This window comes from Trachymyrmex septentrionalis, unplaced genomic scaffold (assembly GCF_001594115.1).
Source record: "Trachymyrmex septentrionalis isolate Tsep2-gDNA-1 unplaced genomic scaffold, Tsep1.0 scaffold70, whole genome shotgun sequence".
Classification (NCBI taxonomy): Eukaryota; Metazoa; Arthropoda; class Insecta; order Hymenoptera; family Formicidae; genus Trachymyrmex; species Trachymyrmex septentrionalis.
Genome location: NW_017305885.1, coordinates 1,241,252 through 1,265,575, shown reverse-complemented (window position 1 = coordinate 1,265,575; position 24,324 = coordinate 1,241,252). Strand labels below are relative to the sequence as shown.

Below are 24,324 nucleotides of genomic sequence, written 5' to 3'. Positions count from 1 at the left end.
AATATGTAACAATATTTTTGATATTAAATATATTTTTATATTGGTACAATTAATAAAAGTCCGTCGTTGTTAAAATTTAAATTATTTTATTGTTGAAAAATATTGTAATGTTACGTTTATTCTACTATCATTGCTCTTGATTATTTTTGTTGGATATTGCCGAGTGAAAGCTTCCAGACCTTTCACAATATTATAGTTACCTATTTATCGCTGGTGCGCCCCTTTAAAACCTCGTTAATTGCCAACGTACTGACGCCTGCATGCTACCCGTTGAAGACTTAATCTATGCGATCTACTTCTCGCGATGAAATGAACCACATAAGACGTGCACGACAGCGCGTTAATTAAGACGATGGATAGTGGAAGAGCGTACAAAATATAAAAGAATGATACAGTTTTGAGATAGATAAGATCTCCATTTATTAATTGCATCAAAGAAATTTTACCAAACATTGCACTGCTTTCATAATATTACATAACATATTTTTATATTTTATATTCTTTTATACTTGTTTTTAATATTTCTCGTTAAAAAATTGCATATTATTCCCTATTTTAATTCACGTATTATGGCGTGATTGTTATCGTTCATTTGTTATAAAAATTACTGGAAATTATTGGAAAGAAATCAGTCTTCGACGAAGATATTGGAGAATTATTGTCGCGGATAATTATCATTCTTTGATCGTTCAACGGTATGTCCGCATGAATGCGATCTATAATATTTTCCGTTTGGGAAACTGTCCGCGATTCCGCGGAAATCATGATAGCTTCGTTTCGAATGCTGATCGTGCGGGGATTCATGAAATCCGCGGTCCTCCGCATTGATGCAAAGTTTCGATTGTGGTTACGCAACTCGATGTCCAGCATTCGGCATATCGCATAGCTGATCATTGATTCGAGATAGATACGCTATTTCTCGCCACATGCACATCAGCTTGCGTTTCCATTCCTATTTCCATGTATTTCCTATACGCCGTAAAAAGGAATATCGTCGTTAGTTGCGTTTGTTGAATGCAATGCATTGTTTGAGTAATATTGTGAAATAAGTGATTTTTTTCGACATTTCCTTTCAAACAGAGCATTTTGGATGCTCAGTAGAATCTGTTTTTCAAAATGAATTCAATTTCAACGAAGAGATAAATGTTATTTAATCTATATATTTAATACATTTATATATTGATCGACCTGAGAGGACAGTTTGTAAGACATTATCTGTTCATTTTGTCTCTATTTTATGTTTCTCATTGTTTGATATCGTTTTTTTGTGGGTGTATACAATATTCATAATCGCTTCGTTGTATGGATTTTTTGAAAGAGAGTTGCGAATTGAACATAAAAAAACCATTTGATATTCAGCTGTATCTTTTGCGGTATGCTGAAGGGTGTTTGCTGGCTGAAAGCATCCGATAGGTTAGCCAACGTCACTGGACAAACACATAAAGCGATTAATGAGGCCCTGCGTGCGTAGCGCACTTGTAAGCTGCGCGACTTGAATAATGGATGGGCTGACAAGTCAAGCTCCGCGATATATTCGGACGATCTTTCTCCGTCTTCTCGATTATCTCTCGGTTTCCTCTTTCCGTCCGTTCGTCACGTTTCTTCGTGATTTTCAACCGCGTAACCGGTCCAGTTTCTAAAAAGACAATGAACGTGCGTTTTACTTGAGACCAGTATTGCAAATACGTAGTTCATTTGTACGTTTTTACAATATATAATATGATTTGCTAAAAAGGATGAATAAAATATGTCGTATGTTTATCTCTCATTAATCTACAAATGAATGATTAATCTAAACTTCTAAAACATGATAAACGAATAAATTCCTGAATTTCTGCAACTTTAATATCTCCATTTGAATCCAAAATTAATTTTCTTATATTATATAATAATTTCTTGTATTATAAATATATTTTCTTATATTATATAATATTCCTATATTATATAATATATTCATCAACATGTGAAAATATTCGGATTCGAATTCTAAAAAGAAATTGAAAAAAGATAAAGCAATCCGCCGTGCCAAAGTGCACAATCCGATATCCTCGAAAGGAATATTGCTAATTTAATTTTAATTCTCGCCGTTGCTCACAGAAATTTCCCAGAAAGAGATATTCGATTAAACTTTACCTTCTTGATTTTAATATGGTCGATGTTGCATCTTACTCATTGGGCAAACTTTCGGAAGGTAAACTGAATTGTGAACAAATTCGTGCTACAAGTACAAGCTAAGTAACGTACAGCGATTCGAGGTTCGTCATTGCCAAGCAGATATCAGAGATATCGAATTTCGCGTATTCGCTTTAATGGGCATCTCGTGTTCAAACCTGAAAAGAAGAACGGTCCTACAGACGGACGAACGGTCGAGTAGATAGATGAAGTAACGGATAGTGTCTTGAAGTTATTTAATTAGAGAAAGGCGACTGGCGCCGCGGAGAAAAGGGCGGGGGTACGTAGCAAAGGGTGGCCGGAAAAGTGAAGCTACGAGGTGAGCTTGTATATATGCTGTATATTGGGTGTACCGGATTTAAAATGAAACGTCCTCTCAATTCTCATCAAATGTCTTTGTTGATGTTTGTTTAATGAAAATTAAATGCTGATAATAACTATTCAGTTGAGCAAACAATTGTTTGTTGTTTAATATTAAATACACATATACAATTCAAGGAAAGTTTTATATTAAATGAGAGAGAGACAAAGAAAAGAAGAAAAGGAGATAAAGGTAAGAGAGAAAAAGAAAAATTTAAATTCAGTTAAAATCAGCTAGAAAATAAAGAACAAATAAATGTAACAAATTTTTTGCCTTCAATTTTTAGAATAAAATAACTTCATAAATACATATATCATTTGTAGTAGAAATGTCATTTTTCTTTGATTAATCTCCTGTTCCAAAAAACACTTAGTACATCCGAAGACACCCTATATATAGACCAGAAGGACAAAAGGACGAGGAAGTAAGGTACGGTTGTATCTACAGTGAGAGGTCGTGCTCGAAGGCGAGTGGAAGGTCTGAGAACACGACACAGCCGTAATGATAAATGAGATTCGAATCATTAATTAACACAGGGCCTTCGGGTGGAAGGTATGGCTCCGTGCTTGCGTTGGCTTTTACCGCGTTGATGGCTGTCAGCTTAGATTTAGATAACGATAGACCACCATTATTATCGTTCTTCCGTCGAAAATGGCGATTGTTATAGCATTTCGACTGCGAGGAATGTAAATTAACTGATTGGTAACATCGGAAGCAAAGAAATACTTCTCTCTCACAAAATCAATTTTTATGAATCAAAATTTTTATATTATATGAGATAATCCAAATTATATTAGTTAATATATGGATTTGTTATAATATGATTATTTGTAAATTTTAATTTGAATTAATTTTTAAATAAAAGATAAACTTTTGAACTAGACATTTTTACGTTGAAATTTTTATTTTTATTATAAAACTACTATATTTTATATAGTTTATAATAATAGGCAATTTTTATTTCTAATAACAATCCAGATTATAGTTATTTGTGAATCGGATTGTAGAGATTATATTTCCTAAGAGAATTAACAAATTATCATTGTTTGCTATTATATTGTTAAATTCGATTCATGAATAAATATCTAGATAAATGCTTTTCTGTTAGTAGTCACACAGACATTCTCTCTCTCTTTCTCTGTTGCATAAATAATTTTATATTTTATATTATATTATATCACACACGTAGACGTATCTCCTGTATCATTTATTGCTATCAGTCGTTCAAAAATCGTTCAGATCTTCGATTGTAACAAAAGTAAATCCATCAAGGAGTTTGAACGAGTGCTGGAATGAAGCGCGGTTTTCTGCAATTTTCCAAGGTTTTCTAGCTGTCGTTACTTTGATTTCATACCACAGTTCTCCGTCCCTTCAATATTGCCCTGCGACACTGTCTGTCCCGAGGCATTGTGAACGAAATTTTTATCTTAGACCTCGTCACGTTGGAATCTCTCCAAGAGATTTTTAACGCGACGATTTTGTGCGGACGAGAAACTTTTCGTAAATCACGTATGTTATTGCGCTGTGAAGTTGCGTTCACATTCGTGGATTTAAAGCGCGGACTCCAGAAAACTGCCGGGCGAGAACTTTACTTATCCGCAAAATTAATAGTATGCGGAAATCATTTTTAACATTTTCCTGATATTTTCTGAGCCTTTCGCCAATTTTGCAATTTTCGACAGAAACGAAATCATATTTCCGTTGAAAGTGCTTGCGTACACGTAGTTTTCAAATTAAGCGATCAGCATATAGAAATAACGAATTGTGTATTTCTCACTAATACTCTGATAACATCGATTATGCATGATATAATTCTGCTAAAAATTTGATGTTAGTGGTATTTATATTTGAGAGAACTTTTCATTTGTTTAATAAAGCCTTGAATCAAAGACTAAAAAGAACAGTACTCTCTTTACCGCTTTTCTCTATTATTTATTTACGATGTTTACATGCCCTTTTTAATGTACATTATACTATTTTGTTATTAATTGATAAGAATCCTATTTTTGTTTTAAAAGTCCATTTTAAAAAACGAATTTAATGTTTGCTATTTACTGAATAAGATCTGGAATATTATATTATTGATGAACGAATAAAATGAATAAAATGAAACATTTAAGTTAATTTCTAGGTAGTAAAAATATGTGCGGTATATTTTAATAAATCCATATATCCGATTTCATTATGTATAATTTATGTCGATCCGTTGCATTATAAATTAATATAATATTGGGAAATTTATATTTTACAGTGTAAAATATTTATATAAATTTTTGATAATTAAATCTCGCTGCATGTTGTTGAAGAGTTCAGTTTGCTGTTTTGAACCTGGGGATTGATCATATCTGCTTGATTAACGCACGTGTCATACATTTTCGTGTCATAACGCGATAAAAGACGAATAATTTTCGTGACATTACGTCAACCAAAGAGAGCTTTTTGGGAATCATACGACCGGCACTTTGCAAAGCTATTCAGCGCGATTTCATCGTTACGATTCCCGTCCTCGCCGCTCCCTTCTCCAGTATAAACAGCTCGCGGCGATAGCCATGCGATTTTACGGAAAGTCCTGCATATCAGGATTCTCGTAACCGTCGCGCGCGTGTTCCGGTTTCCTCGGAGACCCGAGACTAAAGGTGTCTCGTACCATTTCTCGCCCCGCCTTATCACGCGAGGGCGCGATCGATCCGGTTCGTCTTCGGTTCTCGCTCATTTATATTCCGCTCGTCTGGCACAGCTTTTGTCTTTCCTAGGTGATGGTACCGGTGCGTGGGTAATCTCGTTGCAACGGCGAAGTTTCACGTAACGATTTGACGTTCGCCTTATAAGTACGCTCGCCGTCGGAGAATCGAGCCCACCCCCCCCGTCGTAATGGCGTCAGTGATGAACACGGTTGCGTAAGCGCTCCATTCGTTCCCTGGAGGTTTCGTTAATATCAGTTTCACCGGTCGCTTACGTAACGAGCCAATTCCCTGCCATTTCCCAGTGACTCGGGGAAGGCTTCCCCTTCCGCTACTTTGCCGAGGCAAATCCGGCGCTCGCGCTCTAAGCCGCCTGTGATTAACCCTTCTGGCGCTCTTAAGCGACTACTTCGCTTGGTTTCACCCGGTTTGTGTCAATTCAACGACAGTAATCGCTGCACATCGATTAGGCTGTTTTCGTAATCAGTGACGTAATCAAGCAATTCGCCGACATTTCGAGCATCCCGTTTGCATTTGTTATGACATATCTGATGATTTGAATGATATAACTTTTTTTAAGGATTATTTACAGGGGAAAAAGAGGTTACGTTTAAAAATATAAAATGTGCATTTGAAAATTTGGGCGTACTTAAGTAATTCAAACGTTCCATACGATGATAGAAAATTCTGTTGTTCTTACCGATTCACGGAAGTGATATTTTGACAGTAGCGGAAATTTTCTAAGATTATTTAACTCTATAAAGTGCCAACTGTAATAACAATGGTTTCAGGAGTGAAACAACTAACTCTGAAGATTGAGCGAATCGAGAACGTGGCACACCCCTGTCGTAGAAACAGACTCGTAAAGTGTGGTATTGTCTTCCTGAATTGTCATCCGAGAGCTTATTTTACGGGAAACGTTAAATCTCGCTCCGTACGTCGCGCGTGTATATATACGCCGACAGATTCAGTTTCACTTTAACGATTACAGCGGCGCGTTCGGAATTCTCCATGGGGGATGTTTATGAAGCCTCACGTTCCGGCATATTTATTAGCGCGGTTATTCACGCCCGTGCATCGTTTAAGCAACGCTTCAATTTTTATCATCGGTCATGCGTGTAATCGCGTAATTGCATTTTACGCACGATCGTACAAATAATTACGGCTACAGTATATACTCTATGAGTATGTTAATCAAACTGTTAGTATGCGCTAACTCTTTGTGTATATTTCACTTAATTCCTTTACAGAACGAGGGACGATTATGTGTTTTCTCGAAATTATCTTCCTTATCCCAGAAATTCTTTTAATTATGAAGTAAAATGAAAAAGAGGAAATAAAAATTCTTCTTACGCTTCTTTCTTCGGAGAAAATCTCATCATAAAAGGGTTAACTCTCTTGGAAACTGTTTATGGGCGATTTATATCTGTGAGAGAGAAGTACGCGGAGTCAGGCAATGGAAATTTTTTTTCTAAATGTACTTATATATACTTCTTATATTTACTTTTCTTCGTTTTTTTTTTCTGAGATCTTCTTTTCGCGCGAATGTGTTCCTTCATTACGGTCTCTCATGAGATTTATTTTATCTCATCTGGCGCGAGTTAGCAAATATACTTAGCGTTTACTTTTTCCGGATGTCCCTAATAGTACGTTTATTGACTTATAATTAACATTTCTCCAAGACTTTATGGGAGATAATTTACATTATATCAATTTTACTGTTTTTCTTCGAATGTTAATTTGCAAGAATTCGAGATCAAAAATAATTTTTTTTAGCAATTATTCAAATGCAACATATTTTTAACACATCGTTTCGAATCACATAATTAATTTCTGCAAATTGGACATAATTTTTTTTAGACTTTAAAATTAGTAATTATATTATTTTTTATCCTTTTTTATATGAAAATTTAGTTTATCTTTTAATAGATAAACATTGCTATGTTATTATCATTTACTAAAAATATTTTATGATTTTATCCTTTAAGACTTTACGTTTTTAATACATTTGTTTATTATATATCTATTTAGATTTAAAACGAGTCTTATATATTTTTTATGATCCGTCAATTACGAATTAAATAAATGAAATATATCTTTAAGCGTATTTTTCTGCCTTTTCTACATATGTTTGTTTCACATTTTGATTTCTATCAACGTATGCAATTCTTCAACAAACGATATGCAAATGCATTAGAAATAACGCCATTTCTAGTGATATAATACTTGCAATGGAAACTACTGTGCAAACTACCGATATTGGTTGGAAAACACGTACTCTCGCCATTGCATCGACAAATTTTCGCTGTGCTTGGCACGATATTTCTTAAACATTCAAATAGCGCACAACATTATACGAGTCTTAGTTTTATATCAAGAAAACTTGTCATGCGAAGTCTTAAAATAGCTCTTTTTTTTTCTAGTAGAAATTCTCAATAATATTTTAAGATTGTAACTATAAATCTTATTTTATTGTTATGATATAAATAGCACATAAAATTTTACTGTGAAATTTTTATATACTGTTTTTAACACCAAAGAAAAACAACACTTATTATTTTTTTTTATCATTCTTCTTGATTTTTTAACAACAAATATATTTTTTATGTCCAAACTGTATTTATCAAAAGTTCAAGAAATTAACGTTTATACATTTTTCAATGCATTGTGTTTATAAATTTGTACTTCTGCTGATTTATATCAAAATGGCCTCGTCGCGGTTAACTGGAATGCACGCCGCTTTCTCCATTTTCATCCATATTCCTTTTCGCTTTACGTTCTCCACTCGTAGTTTTTTGCTCTTTATGCAGGTCATTCGGTTCCATTTCGCGCGTTAGCTGCCACGCGCGTTCACCACCGTAACATTCTCATCCGCCGAGCCGATTTGGGAATATCACCGTCATGCGTATACACGTATGCGTATGCACGAGATATGTCACAGCAATTTCGAATGAAGTTTTGTACTTCCAACGATGTAGTTGGCGCTTCGCTATCGTCTGCAAACGAGCGTGCGAGCGAGCGAGCACGGCTCATATGAACATGAAATTGGTAAGCCCTCGGTGTTGCAAACTCGTTATTTTTCTAAGCGACTTGACGCCCATGATTTGTCTTTTATCGATTTTCACGCGTCATTCCAAAGCCGATATTTTACTTATTGATCCGTTCTAAGAGAGCCAATTTACAAACAATATGTATCAAGTTATGTTGATTATTAGATTTCCATTTGAATTTTCACACGTATCGAAATAATATTTCGTACATTTCCTATATACATATATATATATATTTATTAATTTTTTAATGCCTATATATATTATAGTTTCTACAAAAAACACACACACGCACACACACAGAGAGAGAGAGAGAGAGAGAGAGAGAGAGAGAGGACATTAAAAAAAATTATTTTGGAAATTATTTTAGAAATAATTATTCCTTGAAAATTAAGCCGAATTTTCTCGTACAATTATATAATATAATTTCTGAAATATTATGTTTCTAAATATACAATGTAATACGTGTATATGTTTCATAAATTGAATGTTTATCTTATGACATGGATTGTGTTACTGTAGCTGTATAGTATACTTCCTCACAGCTATTTGTTGTGAAATGTGCACATGCTGTTAAGCATAACATAAATATTCCATTATTTGAATGAGATATTAATTTCTTTCCGAAGTACGTTTTGGATTGCGTTCCCTTTGACAGCTTCGCTCAGTTTTTATATGTATAATGGATATTCCATTCCAGTGAAACGGTAAATCTGTGATATTTTTTTTTGTTTTGTGTCGATCTGATGTCAAAGGCAGGACTCTCGTTTCGCATATTTTTGAACACAAAGCTATAAACGCGCTTTTATTGAAGATATTATGCATAATATGTCAAAATAATATATAATAGTAAATGGGAAATAATAATATAGTAGATAAGAAAAATCAATCTTATGAATCTAATAATAATGTCTATATATATTAGTATTGTATAAGATTGCGCCTTAATTAGCGTGTGAAGAATATTTCTGATTTATATTTAATGTAAAACTTGCTATACATATATGACATTTAATATAAGATTTGCTATACTAATAGATTTGCTATACTAATAGATATATAAAGAGATTGCTATACGTATATGTTTTTTTATGCATCTTGTATTTTGCATGATACAATTCAAAAAATATATCAGATTTTAGAGAAAATTACCTATAAAGAATATATTGTATTAACACACGTTGCACATACTTTTAAAAAATTTCTATTTAATTTGACTATTTTGCTTGCCTCTTTTATGACTATTTTCAAAAGCAGAAATTATTTTCAAGTGCATGGCACGCATGAATTCGTCCGCTTTGTGAATTTCATCAAAATGGAATTGAGGTCTTACTCACGAATTCACAAATGATCTCGAAATATTTTGAACTAGTTATTAAATGAACTAGTTTTAAAATAAAAATTAACTCGTAATTGTATTGAAATATAATCTAATCAAAAGTGTTTATTCTACATATATTACACAACTATATTTATTCTAATAACTAGGCACTTAATTTTTTAAAGTGAGCAAATATAATAAAATATATCTTTGTATGTAATATCGTATATTCTGTTATTTCTTAATTAATTATTTCGTAAAACGGAATTTTTTTAAAGACGTTACCAATATTTATTCAATCATTAAATTGACTGAAAATATCTTTAGTACCATAATTGCTTTGTTATCACAGCAGACGGTGTGTAAACGAATACATTTCAATTAATTTACAAAAAAATGCTATCGAGTACATTTAAAAACATTTTTACGTAGTTATTTTTAAAATGTATCAATAAAAGTTTTTAGAATTTTCCGTAAATATCTTGATATTGAAATTCTTTAAAAATACCAGTTGACTCGCTTTACTTTAGTCCAGTATAATAACGAAGTCCTGTATATGCGCCAGCGAGCGCTTCAATATCTAAATTTCTCTCGGGAAAAAACCAGTTTTTCTACCTTTCAAAAATGGTCTCTCTCTCTTTCTCTCTCTCTCTCTCTCTCTCTCTCTCTCTCTATATATATATATATATATATATGTGTATGTGTGTACATATACGTACACATCACTTTTCACAAATCGTCCCTCGAATAATAACGATAAATCGAACGGGTTCGGTTAAGAGCGAAACGTAGTCGAACATCGTCGGGGACGATCTCGTAAAACAAATCGCGAGTTTCTTTTTCCGGTATCGGCTCGCAAAGTACGGTCATCATACTTGGAAACGGCGTATATCTATCGTCGCGCATATAGGTGAAATATTTTGCGGCTTCGGAGGTGTTAAGGTACCGTCCCGAGAATATCATTCGCCCTAGTGGTAGTTTCTCCCTCCTCCTCCCTCTCTCTCTCTCTCTCTCTCTCTCTCTCTCTCTCTCTCTCCTTCACCTTTGCCTTCCGATCGTTCGTAAGGGTTACCGCCGTCGTTTGTTCGTTCATAGGGTGCAAGGCGCTTAAGTTGGGTGCGATCTCTTATCGACGCTACGAGCAGCGCGAGTCTACCCACGTTTCCCTTATCTTTCTCGCTTCTCCTGCTTGTGGAACTTACAACCCTACTCATACATACGTATGATACATATTGTCGTTTGAATGTACGAGCTGTATGCTGGCAGCGAGTTCGCTTATGAATGGTCGCTATCGACTGTTGTCGTCGTCCATGTTGTCGTCGTCGTCGTCGTCGTCGTCGACGTCGACGATGTCGACGTCGACATCGTCGTTATCGTTGTCCCCGATGACGACGTTTTTCATCGTTTTTCCATGTGGCTCTCGCGTGATCCACATGATCCTTTTCCACAGATAACCCTCGACGTTTCTCCTCGATGTTACTTGCACGATGATCGATTCTCACTCGTACGTTATGTTCGTTCTCGAGTCTCAACGATCGCTTCGGACTCCCGAACGTCGTAAATCGAGTGAACGGCAATCGATTAATCATCGTCGTACGTTCTTTCGTTTCCGACTCGAATTTACGGAAGCGAAACTTCGGGCTCACGATTGTTTTAGGATCGATTGTACTAGCAGGTGCGCGATATGTCGAAAGGGCGAGCTAGATGAACACATGGGATATGATCTGATGTCTTCCACGGATGTTGATCGTTCCGCGCTGTATAGAGGGGGGAAAGAGGGGAATAAATGGCATAAGAAGCGATTGAACGCTCACGTATGTGTAACGTAGGAAACTTATATTTTTATGTAAGGTATCGTTTGTTCATTTTTATTGGAGCAGTTACTTGCTTACAGTAGCATTTATAATTCCTCGTGATATCTATTCTCATCTGACTATTAAAGATATTTACTTGTTTTTGTTTGCATGCAGCTTTATAATATATTATTATGTAATTTCCGTTCATTTTCTTATATATATATTTTTATTGTATTTATATCTTATGATTGTAGTTGCTTTTTATAGTAAATATTGAAGTTTTTAATTCATTACAATAAAAATTCTTGAATGATGTAAAAAGGAGATATTGTGTGTTGTGTTTGCGTGCAGTTTATATGTTATGTCCTAAAAGTTTTACATTCTTAATTACGACTTAAAGTTTATAAAAGAATTAAGTAGGATTAAGAAAATGTGTGACGCCAACTTCCATTTACAATTTAAAACATTGTTTTTGTATACAATTTTTGTACTTTTCTTAAGAAAGATAAAACAGAAACAAAAGTTACTAATCATAGTAATCTCGACATTAATATGTTATACCGATTATAAAAATTGTTATAATAGCGAAATGACTGTAAAATGCATAAAATTTCCGTTGTCTTTAAAATGACAATATCATTCGTTTCCAAAATCGCTTTGTTAAAGCCAAATATTGTTCTTTTTCAAGTTTGAGGCAAGAAGCTCGTCGATCGGAATCCGACTGTAGGAACGTGCATACTTACCAAACTATCGTCTGTTCTCTATAACCAGCCGCTTCGAAAAACTCAGTCAGCCGGACGAACCCAAAGTAGTGAAAGTTTTCCGAAACTCCAACGGCGTGGCCGGGAACGAGCGAGATTGAAATACACTCGATACTTTTTCTTTTTCTCCTCTTTTCCGCTTCCTTCGCGTCAGGATTCATTGCCTTTATCCCGGTGCTCTATGCCGGATTTGTAATTCGGCAACTCCGAGCCTGACGTTGAGTTCAAAAGCAGATAAAGTTCAAACGTGGCTAGGTATGCCAGAGGACTAATTTACACGGTTCAATTTTAATGGTTAGAATTCCAGATGAAAATTGTCCAAAGTAAAAAAAGTCGTTGATCGCGTATAAAGTGGAAGAACTTTAATTCCTTTTAAATTGGTAACTTTAAATCTTATTTTATCATATTGTATAATGGAAATGAAATAATATTCACATTATAGGCAATAACAGATATGTATAAATATTATAATAAATGTTGATATTAATAAATGATACTATAATACATATAGTAGGCAATGAGAAACTATATTTTAATGAATGCAAAAAAATTAAGAAAATATAAAAGTTTATAACACAAAATAATGTGTGCGTGGGCTTACACAGCCTTGATAGGGATGCAAGTGTTTTAATTCTACTTATCTCTTCTTTTGCTAAGTAAAGAGCAAGATGAACACGTGCGAAAAATTTTGTCTCTTTTGGAAGAGAGCTTGTGTATGAAGCATTTCAGAGGTGCAATGCTTCTCGCAACTACATCAGTTCTAGAGGAATATGAAGGCGCGTAAATCCGTAAATCGGCTTGTTACTCATCGCAGCTCCCCTTGGCAATTTTGCATGAAGGACCTATCAAGTTGTTAACGTTGAAGTAAAGAAGATAAAAAAGGAAGCTACTAACACACTATGCTTCGCAAAATGAAGAACAGACAGGCTATTATTTATGAAAACTTATAAAATTTAAGCTATTAATTTCAGTTAAAAGAAAATTATGTGACATGTAATTACGAAAATGTCAATCTTTTATATTTATATTTTTCAAATTTAGGATGACAGAAAAGACAAGTTTCTTCAAAACACGTTCTTAATTTTCTTGTTTGATCGTGATCCTACTACGTATTAAAATGATTAGTTGAAAAATATCAAGAACTGCACGCTTTATAAATTTATACAGCAATTAATTGGTTGGCTTTTGTGGTAGGTTTCGAATATTTCGTAGAATTAATCTAGTTGAGCATGCAATCTAGGATGCAGCTGTGAAAGTGCTGCAAGGGTTACATGAAGGCCTCAAGGGCTACAACTCGTAGAATTCGAAAGTTTAGATTGCACCTCCGTGCCTTGGTCCCGACCAATTGGTTTAGTAGTTTCGACCAGTATAACAATGGCGGAAAATGTCGAAATCAGAACATACTGATCATGGGAGCGATCTTGAGACATCTCAAACAAATTTTGTTATTCTGTTTGCTTCAGCTAAAAACGTTAACATTACAGAATATACGTATATGTGTTGCAAATATCGCTTAATTGTCGAATCTTCTTCAGAGAATTAAAAAAATAATTTTTGGTTTTTTTCTTTTGTACTTTACAAATAATGTTTTTTAATAAATTTTATTTTTAAATATGTATTTTAGATTCGAATACATGTTGATCTTCTACAGGAAATATTGGACTTTGCACAGTCGATTTTTTGACTATATGAATTGGTTGATAAAAATTTCTCAATCTGTAAAGAATAAGTAAAATTCAATTCAACTTCTATGATAGTACAAACTCGTTTTTGGAGTTTTCACAAATGCATGTATAAGAATTTTTTTCAGCTCTTTATACAGTTTGGAACAATATACAAATTTGCACTACAGTTCATAGACTCGGGTTGCAGAAGGATAAAAATTTTACACTGCCGATGAAAGATCGATGTTTGAAATTTTGGTGTTTTGAAATTAAATAAATCTAGTATAAGCTCTTTTTTATATATCGAAATCAATAATTTAACTTAAAAGTAGAACATGTTATTTATATTACAGTATTTCATGAACGTAAATCTCGTACCGTCAAAAATAAATATTTTTTTTATCTGAGTACGAAATTGATAGTGCGACTATTTACAAAGTAAAACCGCAATATACACTAGGTATGTGTACCTACCGGCTAACCAAAATGTTTTGTTTCGTCCTTGTTCCTGTAAATTGTTTTTTTGAAGTTGCGTTAAATTGTTTTAATATTAATATTTCTTTTCTTTACAAAAATGAATTTAATTTGTGTGCAGAATTTGATCGGTAACAATTATATTTTTATAATTTGCGGTACTATAGTGTACATATCCAAAGTAATTTATTAAATTTTATTATACTATATATTATTTCTCTCTTCTCTGCTATATTAATTATTAAGAAGATAATACGCGTTAGATGATCATTGTCTTTCTAATTCATCGTGTATTAGAATCTAAAAGAAATTCTTTTTCTGTTGCAGGTTTAAGACAGCGACCTACGGATTCTCCGAGAGGAGGTGAGTTTTGTTTAATTAATCTATTTTTTAAGAAAAAAATGATCAATAAAAACGAAAGAATACCTTTCTTCGGATACCTACTAATATGACTTGGATGCTCGCACCGCGCTTTCTGATATTTAATATCTTAATATTGTAATATTTTAAATGCAAATTCCGGAAAATTAGCGAAGAATTGAATTTTTTGGAAAAGTGAATAATAATGATATAATATTATATTATTATTTTGTTTATCAAGAATGTTTCTATCATTTGTGTTCTACGGATTACGCTTACGTTGCAATATTAATTACATTTATTATCACTGTATTAACGTAAAATAATAATATTATCATAATTATTATCGTAATAATGTTTATTATTCATCACGATTATCGTGCCACCGATTGAACATGTAACCATGCGATTTACACCGCCGCGCGCGTGGACTGTGTGTTACATCAAGCGTATGTAATCCGGTGCGCGATAAAGAATACAGATATCGATTCGATTTAACAAACTCTATAGGCATAAAATTTAATTCGGAAATGCGTCCGCACGAAGTACTAAAAGCGCGCGTACTAAATGCGAGTGCTAAAACTCATGATCGCTTGTACTACATTTCGGTGCTCATTAGCGTAATTAGCGTAAGCTATTCACGTTCTGCGGGCCCAGGTCGACGTGGGACAAACGCTGGTATATTGTTTCATTAACTTGCGAACCATAGGACTCTAAAATAAAAATATTAAAGCGTGATTAAAGCATTGTTAAATTTGATTTTCCTAAATTTGATTTCATCGCGGCACGCACGCGAGATTGAACGCACGCGGGATGTGCATCATATTTTGCAATTGAACATCAATTTTACATCATCCAAATCTTTTAATTGCATTTTCTAACTACAAGGGAATAGCGTAGCCGCTACTGCGTATTTTGAGCTATTTCTATCTCTGCATCATAATTCCGCACAGAATCCGCTTTAAAAGCGGCACCACGCTTTGCAATCGCACGTTGCAGCACAAAAATGACGCGTTTGAAGAGAATATGTTATGGATTTTGTGACGAGAGCTATGAGTGCTTTATCGGTACATTACGCTTGTACAAACGGCCGCTCGCGTTTTACGGTCAGTCAGGGTTTCACAGAAGAAAATTGAAGCGGGGTGTTAGCGGCTTTTCGCGGGTTCGTTTCGGTGCAGTCGAAGCTATCTCGTCGTTAAAACGCGCCAATTTTTCAACTTTTGATTGTGCTGTGTTCATAACGCTAAAAAATACACGATTGTTGTAGGTGCGGCACGCGAATTATTTCCGATGAGTTTCAGTTTGATTTTTATTCGGATTCGTGACATATTACTCTTTCACGAAAACAATTGAGTTTGGTCCACACGCGTGTAAACACGCGCTCTACTTCAACCCTAATTCAGATTGCTATTAATTGAGTTGCCGATTTTTATTCCCTTTTTTCTGATTGTGCAATTTTACTCAACGTAAACGAATTTAATTTATCGCTTTCGCACATGGATATATAATTAAGTTCGTGCCATTTCATGCACGATAGATATGCTTATATACCGATGAAATGAAGTAGGATAAAAGTGAGTTAATTTTATTAAAATTATAATCATTATTATAATCATTTTATACGTTCTAAGGATTTACTGAAAGATAAAAAGTGTAACGATTCTCTTTAATCATGTCTAAAAATAACAGGTAACAAAATGAGTGGAGTTTTATCACGACATGATTGATAAAAGACGTTTCTTTTTTATTATACACATTTTTCATGAGCGGCAATCTATAGTAATGTAGCGCGTGACATTATTCAAATTGAATCGTTCGTACCGATTCGTAGTCATCACCATCGTTCGCTGTCGATAACGCTATTTCGCTGATTTCTCGAGTCGCGAACTCGCGTTGCGCTGGAAATTCGCTATTTATCGAAGAAGACCAGAACGTCTCTGGCGCAAGTCGTTAAAAAGTAATGTATTCTGTTAGCGGCATGGAATACCGACGAGAAAGAGGAAGGAGAGATCCTTTTATGCCAGCTCGTACGGATGTTTTCGTCAAAGGACACGCATACCGTATCTTTCCTGTATAGCCGTTCTGGGGAGAAATCTCTTGAGCTTGGGTCATTCTTGCTCTCTTGTGGAAAGCTAAATTGCCCTCCCGTCTTCTCCGACGACACCGCTGAATTTTTAGTTCATTTCTGAAGTGTTCCGTTATCACGTTCATTTGCGCGGTCGCGATGCCATCGTAGACGTCTGACGAATCAGACGCTCAGCTTAACTGAACGTTCGATATTTCGTAGAGTGTGAAAGAAGCTTTCTGCACTTAGAAATACTGTTTAAATTGATGATTATATTCACATATTCATTATAAATATATTTAAAATAGCTATTTCAGAATAAGAGAAAAGATATACATATAATAAAATTATATTAGTTTCCAAATGTAGAGAAAAAAAAAACATTTTTTTTTGTTAGAACGTATTATTCCTGTGCTTTAAAAAGATTTTATTATCTCAGTGAAAGAAATTTTATTTCAATCATAATAATCTAAAAAATATTGTCTGTAATGTGTGCAATAGCTATCAAAAAATATTGACATACGAGTAGATGTTCAACTTCTCTAATATGTACGTAAGTATTGAAAATGTTTCTTCTGCTTGTGTAAATGAAAGAATTATTTATTTCAAGTATCATGCACTCAGAGAAAAACGTAATAACGGCAATTAAAAAGGTGACTACAAGTTTTAAATAGCAGCGTAATGCACGTAATTGAATAATTTATTTTGTAGTTATCGAAACTCTATAAAATAATTTATTCATCTATATAAATTTATTCACAACTATATACAATAATTCTACATGTAGAACTTGTATAGTTGCTATTTTTATAATTACTATTACTACGTTTTTCTCTGAATTCACAATTTAATTTGAAACAAATCTTTTTTTAATTTACATCAAGTAGAGGAAACATTCTTGTATATAATACATCAAAAACATGATTTTTTTAGATCATCAATTGAGATATCACTAAAATATTGACATCTTCTGTAAAAAGCACAGAAATAATACGTCTTTGAAAAATAAACGTTGTTCTCGTATTCTATTTTAATTGGCTTAGCAACGGGCTTAATTCAGTCTGTAAATGTGCAAAATGCTTTTAAACGATCTTTGTCTCGTTCATATTTATTCGTAATTCATCTTTTTTGCGACGTAGACTTCTCTACAACGTAATATTTTATTCAAATTCGCGGTAAGATGATATCTGTGAACACCAAACGCAGAGATAAATCTTGTTGAGTACGCGATCGATTCATCCGTCAGCAGAATGGTTTAATTTAAATAGCAGCGACGGAAGCTTCCAACGTAATTACCGTTACAACTGAGGTTTTGTTTTGTATCTACAACAGGATATGCGACACAAGGTGTGCAAATGTCATACTCTCATTTCTGATGCGAACATTCAATCTTACTGTAATTAAGACCGAACGATACTTGCCGCTTTGTGAAAGTTGCGATTGTTTTGTGACAATTGCGACGACGGTGTACAAAATTGTTCAAAATTCGAGTTTTTTTTTTTTCAATCGAAAGTTCTGATATAAAGGGTGAGTTGCTCGCTCTGTTGAGTATGGCAACATACTTAATTAACACCCTGTATATCTTAAGATGTGAGGTTTGCATAAAAATTAATCTTATTTTCATGATTCTCTTTTTCAAATATCTATACGCATTTTGTCGCTTTGTTTTATTATATCATGTTTAATATAATAGTTTTCATTATACGTTTGATAGGAACACATTCCATGTAAAAAGTTACTGCAAACTTCAACAGTAACTGTGATTCAGGATTGATAAAATTACGTTATAAAAGTTACTGATTTTAAAAAAGTAACGTGTTATCGTTATTGTTACTCAAAAATTATTATTAATATGAAAAAGTAACTTATTATCATTACTTGGAAGGTCGTTACAATTCCGTTACTTTTTTATCGAATTTTTGTAACTCCTTTTTTTAGAGTGGTATCCAATTGTTTTGGTCACTAATTGATCAGTTCAACACGAGATCCAGAGTAACTTTAATAGTTGTAGTTAATCGCAACATGGTCAAATATAATACTGTCTTCTTCTAAAACTTGTTTGTGCACATTTCACACATCTGTATCGTATAAAATAACGATACAAGTAACGATTATATTTATTATCGTTACCAAAAGACCCTCTACGTTGTCATTAATGTTACAATAAAGAAATGTACCATCGTTATCCACCCATTACTGAAAAAAGTAATTGTAACGATAACAACATTACAAGTAAAATCTATAAAAAGTTATGCTTCCATTTTACTCTCAGAAGAGAATATTATTCTTCAAAGTTGAATTTAACGTTTCTCACAGCTGCCGAATTTCTGTCGCAGAAAACTCAGAGATCTTCACTTGAATTGCCCTAATAACGCTATTCAGCCACATTCTATTTTCGCGTAAGACCTTTGACGATTCCCTCCGTGTGTTCGCGCGCTGTATACCTAGGAGACTCGAGTAGCCGCTTTTCACGGTGGGTAACGTTTGAATCTACCCTTCGTATCTAATTCTGTTTAGCGGAGTGACCGAGATACGTTGAAGGCGCAACGCCGCACACTGTGCTGCGTCACACCACGTCGTAGCGTTCCCGCTTGCGGGAAAGTTTAAATTATCCTGTCCGCTGGGAGGAAGCATTTCTCTTCTCCGCGGGGAAACGACTAGGATTGGTCGAGTCTGATTAGTTCGGTGGTCCCATGCCCATTTTATCCCTATTTTACTTTCCACTGTATCTGTTTCTCTCTCCGGCCCCCCGTTTCTCTCTCTCTTTCTCTCTCTCGCTCTCTCTCTTAATGCTTAATTTTCTCCATTATTCACTTTGAACAATCTCAAATTTTATTTAATAGATTTAAATTTAGACATAATAAAATCTTGCAAGACACGAGGGCTCAAAATAACTGATTATCTTGTGCTGTACAGAATTTTATAAAAGATCGTTTACTTATGTGGCAATACGGCTATAGAATAAAATTTCTTTGAAAATTCGAAACGCTCAGTCTCTAAACGCATTCAAGAGAGTATTTTTCGTTTTGGTTACTTATTTAACAGTAATCCTTAATTGCTGTTAAATACATATTCTACATATACATTGTTTATTTTTTCTTATATGTATAATTTCTTTCTTTATAATGTCGACATTTTACCATTATACTTTCTGCCTGAAATGTAATTTGTATCTGAGCTTGAGGGAACGCTGTCTCAGAGCGTATAAATAAATACATAATTTCATTCTATTTTCTCTCTCTCTTTCTCTCTCTCTATTTTTCTTTTTCTTTCTTTGTTTCTATTATTTTTTCTTATTTTCTTTCTATTATTGTTTCTATTATTTTAGTTTGGTAACTAACGTATTAGACTAAAGAGATTGGCAACAATGCATCCAGTCAAGATGTTGCTACAGCTTTCCTTTCTAATCAGAAATCGCAAGATCTGGCAACAGCTGATACTATATATTCATTTCGAATTTCCTCAGCTTCCTTCTTCTCTTTTACCTTTTTTTCTTATCTTTACGCAGATCTCCTCTTTCTTTTAATACGGATACGAAGCGATCGTACCGCGCTTCGTATAGCTACGGGATAAGGATGTTCCTCGCTTTCTGTTTAATCAAACCTCTTCGACTAACATCTCGATGGTTTCGGAAACCCGTATCAATTCACATAATGAACGCCCGGAAGGTGTGGAAGCGGCTTTATGGGATCTTGGAGCCGTCTCCCGAGAGACGCGGTCGGCTTGGTTTAATCAGCTGGCGGATATTCCTACGATATACACAGCAAATTTCGAATCCAGTCTCCAAAGTGGCGGAGTATAATGCAAATGGAATTTCTCCAAGTCATCGGAAGTTTCTTAATGTACATATTCGTGCAGTAGGAATAATCATCTGGAAATTTCTTTAACAGAAAACCGCCACGAGTTCGTTCTATGATAAATCGAAATGTTTCACTATTTTAAAAGCTGCAAGTGATAGAACTTGTCTAAATGGACATTTGAATATGTAGAAAAGTTTGACGTATCCCAATCAGAACTACTCACAAGTATACCGTGCAAGCGGGTAAATGGACAATATTAATTTCGCTGTATGCACGCGAAATATGAAAATGTGCAATGCAAAATGAATGTCCAGGGAGTCGCCACCTGTGGTGATGATCTGGTTTGGGCCTTGGTGCGACGCAAGCGATCGCGTCGTGCCGCTGCCATAAACTATCGCTTCCGGTAAATCACGTTCCATATCTCTCGGCGTTGATGTGTATCGCGCGAATTAATATTTATGGCATTACGTTGACCGTGTCCTCCCTAACGCGCGCTCATGCTGGGATGCGTTCTCCGAGTAAGGGAGGATGGGAGCTTTAGGATTGACACGAGATTGCATTCGTATCAAAATGCGCGCTGCGTAGATGTCAGGCGCGCTCTATCCTTCTCGCTGGTCCACGTCGCTTCGAAACGGCGCGATGTGGAAACGGGGGGGAACAAAAAAAAAAGTACATTGAGACGAAATAAACGAGATAGAAATGAAACGAATTCAACGAACCGTAGAGTATACATCAAAGAGTGGCCACGAGGGTGAGAGCGCGAGAGGCGCGAGTTTCCCCTTTGTATAGATTGTCGCGGTAAATGGGATGCAGGATAAAAACTGCTGGATTACTTTCAGCGATTCATCATGTACCGATCAATCGCGACACAACAGATGCTCATGCAAGCATACAAATTGTAGATCTTGCGTAATCGGTTTATATTTTTTTTTTTTGACATTTAATCATGGAATCAGATTTAACTTTCGGTTACAGGATGCTGTTCAATTTTAGTAACTACGTTGTAGTTGTTTTGATACAACGCGACACACAGTGTGTCGCGTTGTATCAACTTATGTTTTTCATCAAAAAGTTCCATTAGAGGTTGATATCGAAAGTTAATAAAGTAAAAAATGATATTGAACTATATTGTAACAATTTCATACAAATTTATTATAAAAGTAATCACAATGGCGTGCCGGTAAATGTTTTCTATTTTCTTCATTCTTAACTTTGCATAATTTAAAAGTAATTTTGCAATTTTTCCTGTGACACAATTTCATGCAATTTGAAAAGTTTTAATCACGCATTTAAATATCTAATACAGAAAATAGACGTGAAGAGACTTGGTATAATCTTGTAAAGACTTGGTATAATCTTGCGATTGAAGTATTGTGCAAAGAACGTACAAAGAACGTGTTGTATTAGCGTCGCAAGTAGCGGGAGGTGCAGAAATTTACTTCGAGATAAACGTGGAAGAACGTGGTACGCGACTATTATTATTCTCATGTAGATCTGCAAAGTTCTGCGGCGTGGATCTGTTGAAGAGCGATAACGAGGCGAGGAAAGCGCGCGAACTTGCTTCTCACTGAGACGCATTCTACGCTAATTCGCTCGAACAGCAAGCATCGTCAGTACCAGATGTTAGACGGCGTCATTCGGCTGAGCGGCCGCATTTTGATCTAAATTTTATAACGGAAATTATATGCGAAATTCATCTTAAGTCGACGCGACGACGCCGATTAAAAATTTTGAAGGTAGAAAAGTCATACAGCGTATTGAAGATGTTTAATATTTCGCAAAAGATATCTTTAAAGCTTCTTTTTTATGAAAACAGGATTTTATTAGAGAACTTTAATTGAAATTTTTGTCAAAATGAAACAGAATAGTCGGAGTGAAAAGAATACGAAAAATGAATATTGATTGTAGTCGGTAGACGTTGAATAAAACTAAAACGTTATTCATATCTGAATAAATCTGAAGAAGCAAGGAAGCATTGTACAGATAAGATTAATAATAATGATGTTACAGTCTTTACGATGCTATTCTTACGGAAAAACAGATTACACATTACAAAAACAATTACAGGAACCAGTTAACTTAGCTAGGCATTAAAGTGGAATTAATGCAGTTTCGTAGTTTTATTTGCGCTTTCTTTCGTTTGTTTCGCGACTTAATTACCTCTTGTTTCCGCTCCTTCTTGATAGACATTTTAAATTGGGTTACGGATAAATCTCCTCCCATTTTTACGCTCGATAGTTTTCTTTTAAACAATTCTACGAAAGCACTTAATCAGTAACAAAACATGAATTCTTACAATTTTCGAAAAAAAAGTAATGAATTTATGATTCAAGATTTTCGATTAGACTAAAGGCAAGCAAACGCGGATTGAAAAGCTTTGAGGATTGCCTCCATCGTTGGCTGCAGTGTTCCTAAAGGCGTAAGTCAGCCTTTCGTGCACTCTTTTTCCCCCAACGGCGCAAGTACCGTCGATACTCGTCAGTAATGCAACTCGCGCTATTTAATACCGGACCGACGAAATATTTCCCGGGACCGTAGGGGGTGAAACTCAATTAACAAAGTGGCTCGTCATCGTCTCCAACATCGAAGCGAAATCCGTTTAATGCACTTTATCTTTGTTGCCGCAGCAACGGAAAGCACTTGAAATCCGTTTAATACACTTATCTTTGTTTCTACAGTTTACGGGGACCGTTTTGCTTTTAACGTTTATTAAGTTTATTACTGCGAAAGCGTGGCAAGACGTGAAGCGAATGCGCCGGCATATACAGAGGAACGGATAATTTTGTCAACGGCAGAGGTTACGTGTATCTATTACATTTTTACACATACACATTACACGGTCCCCATCTCACGCGTCTCTTCCTTTTCCTTTCTTTCATTACGATGTGCTTAACCGTATTGACTTCGTGTAACGCGAAAATCAATCGGTAAAACAAGAAGAAACTTTATGATAAAGAAAAACTCGATGAGCTCGCAGGCATAAGCGGGCCTCGAGTATAGCTCACATTTTAATATCTTCAAATTTCTCGCTTGTAAAAATAACCCGTGTAAATGGCTTGGTAATTTAAACGCGAATTGTTTCGTGCGAGTCTATTTTTACAGCGTGAGAATCTCATCGTGGCTCGATCTCTTATACATCTTGTCGCACAAAAACTCGCGAGATTTTCTCAAAGAGCGGACAACAAGAAGGAGAGCGAGTTCGAGCATCCACCGGGGCTCTCGATGGATCAGAGAACTTCTTTGTACCGCCGAGTGGATTCCTTCGTCACATTCGACAGGTGCGCGCACGCTCGAGGCTGAAAGTAGACAGCACTTTGCGCGGAATTCCACTTCGACTTTTATCCTGAGGGCGTTTCGAAACCTCCGGAAAAAGCTCGAGTCCTCGCCAAGTCCTCGTTTTATTTCCCTACTCTTCTCTCCTTTGTCACGATTAATTGCGTCGAATAATTTCTGAATTCCGACATGGTACTCGTTCCTCGTAAGCGACTCGTTGGCGAGATAGACGCGAGTCATCGGCGACGACAACGACTCGAAATTTGCAATTAGAGAGACGGAGTACCTACGGTGAAATCGCGTCCAGCTGGTCCAACCATGGGAACGAACATGGACAGTCGGCCGCTTAATGGAGACAATTTATTATTTTCAACTTCCGAGCAAGCCGTACAACGGGTCGCCTCTCACATTTTCTCCTGGTGCGAGAAAACTGTTATGGTGATGGATCGTAGACCGGGAACCGGACGGGAACGCGGGAGAACGGAGATGTGCAGTGGAATGAAATCGGCCAGAAATGAGGGCGAAACTAGGCGAATACTGCCAGGT

At 35.2% G+C, this 24,324-nt stretch overlaps 1 protein-coding gene across 2 annotated transcripts in view; it reads left to right on the top strand.

Annotated features, from left to right (window-relative positions):
* Window positions 1-24,324, top strand: part of LOC108753716 (hemicentin-2) — a 362,006-nt gene that overhangs the window by 110,105 nt on the left and 227,577 nt on the right. For both annotated transcript variants that reach the window (XM_018495572.1, XM_018495573.1), the window contains exon 3: window positions 14,608-14,643. In XM_018495572.1, coding sequence (XP_018351074.1) covers window positions 14,608-14,643 — 36 coding nt within the window. The remainder of the gene's footprint in view (window positions 1-14,607; window positions 14,644-24,324) is intronic.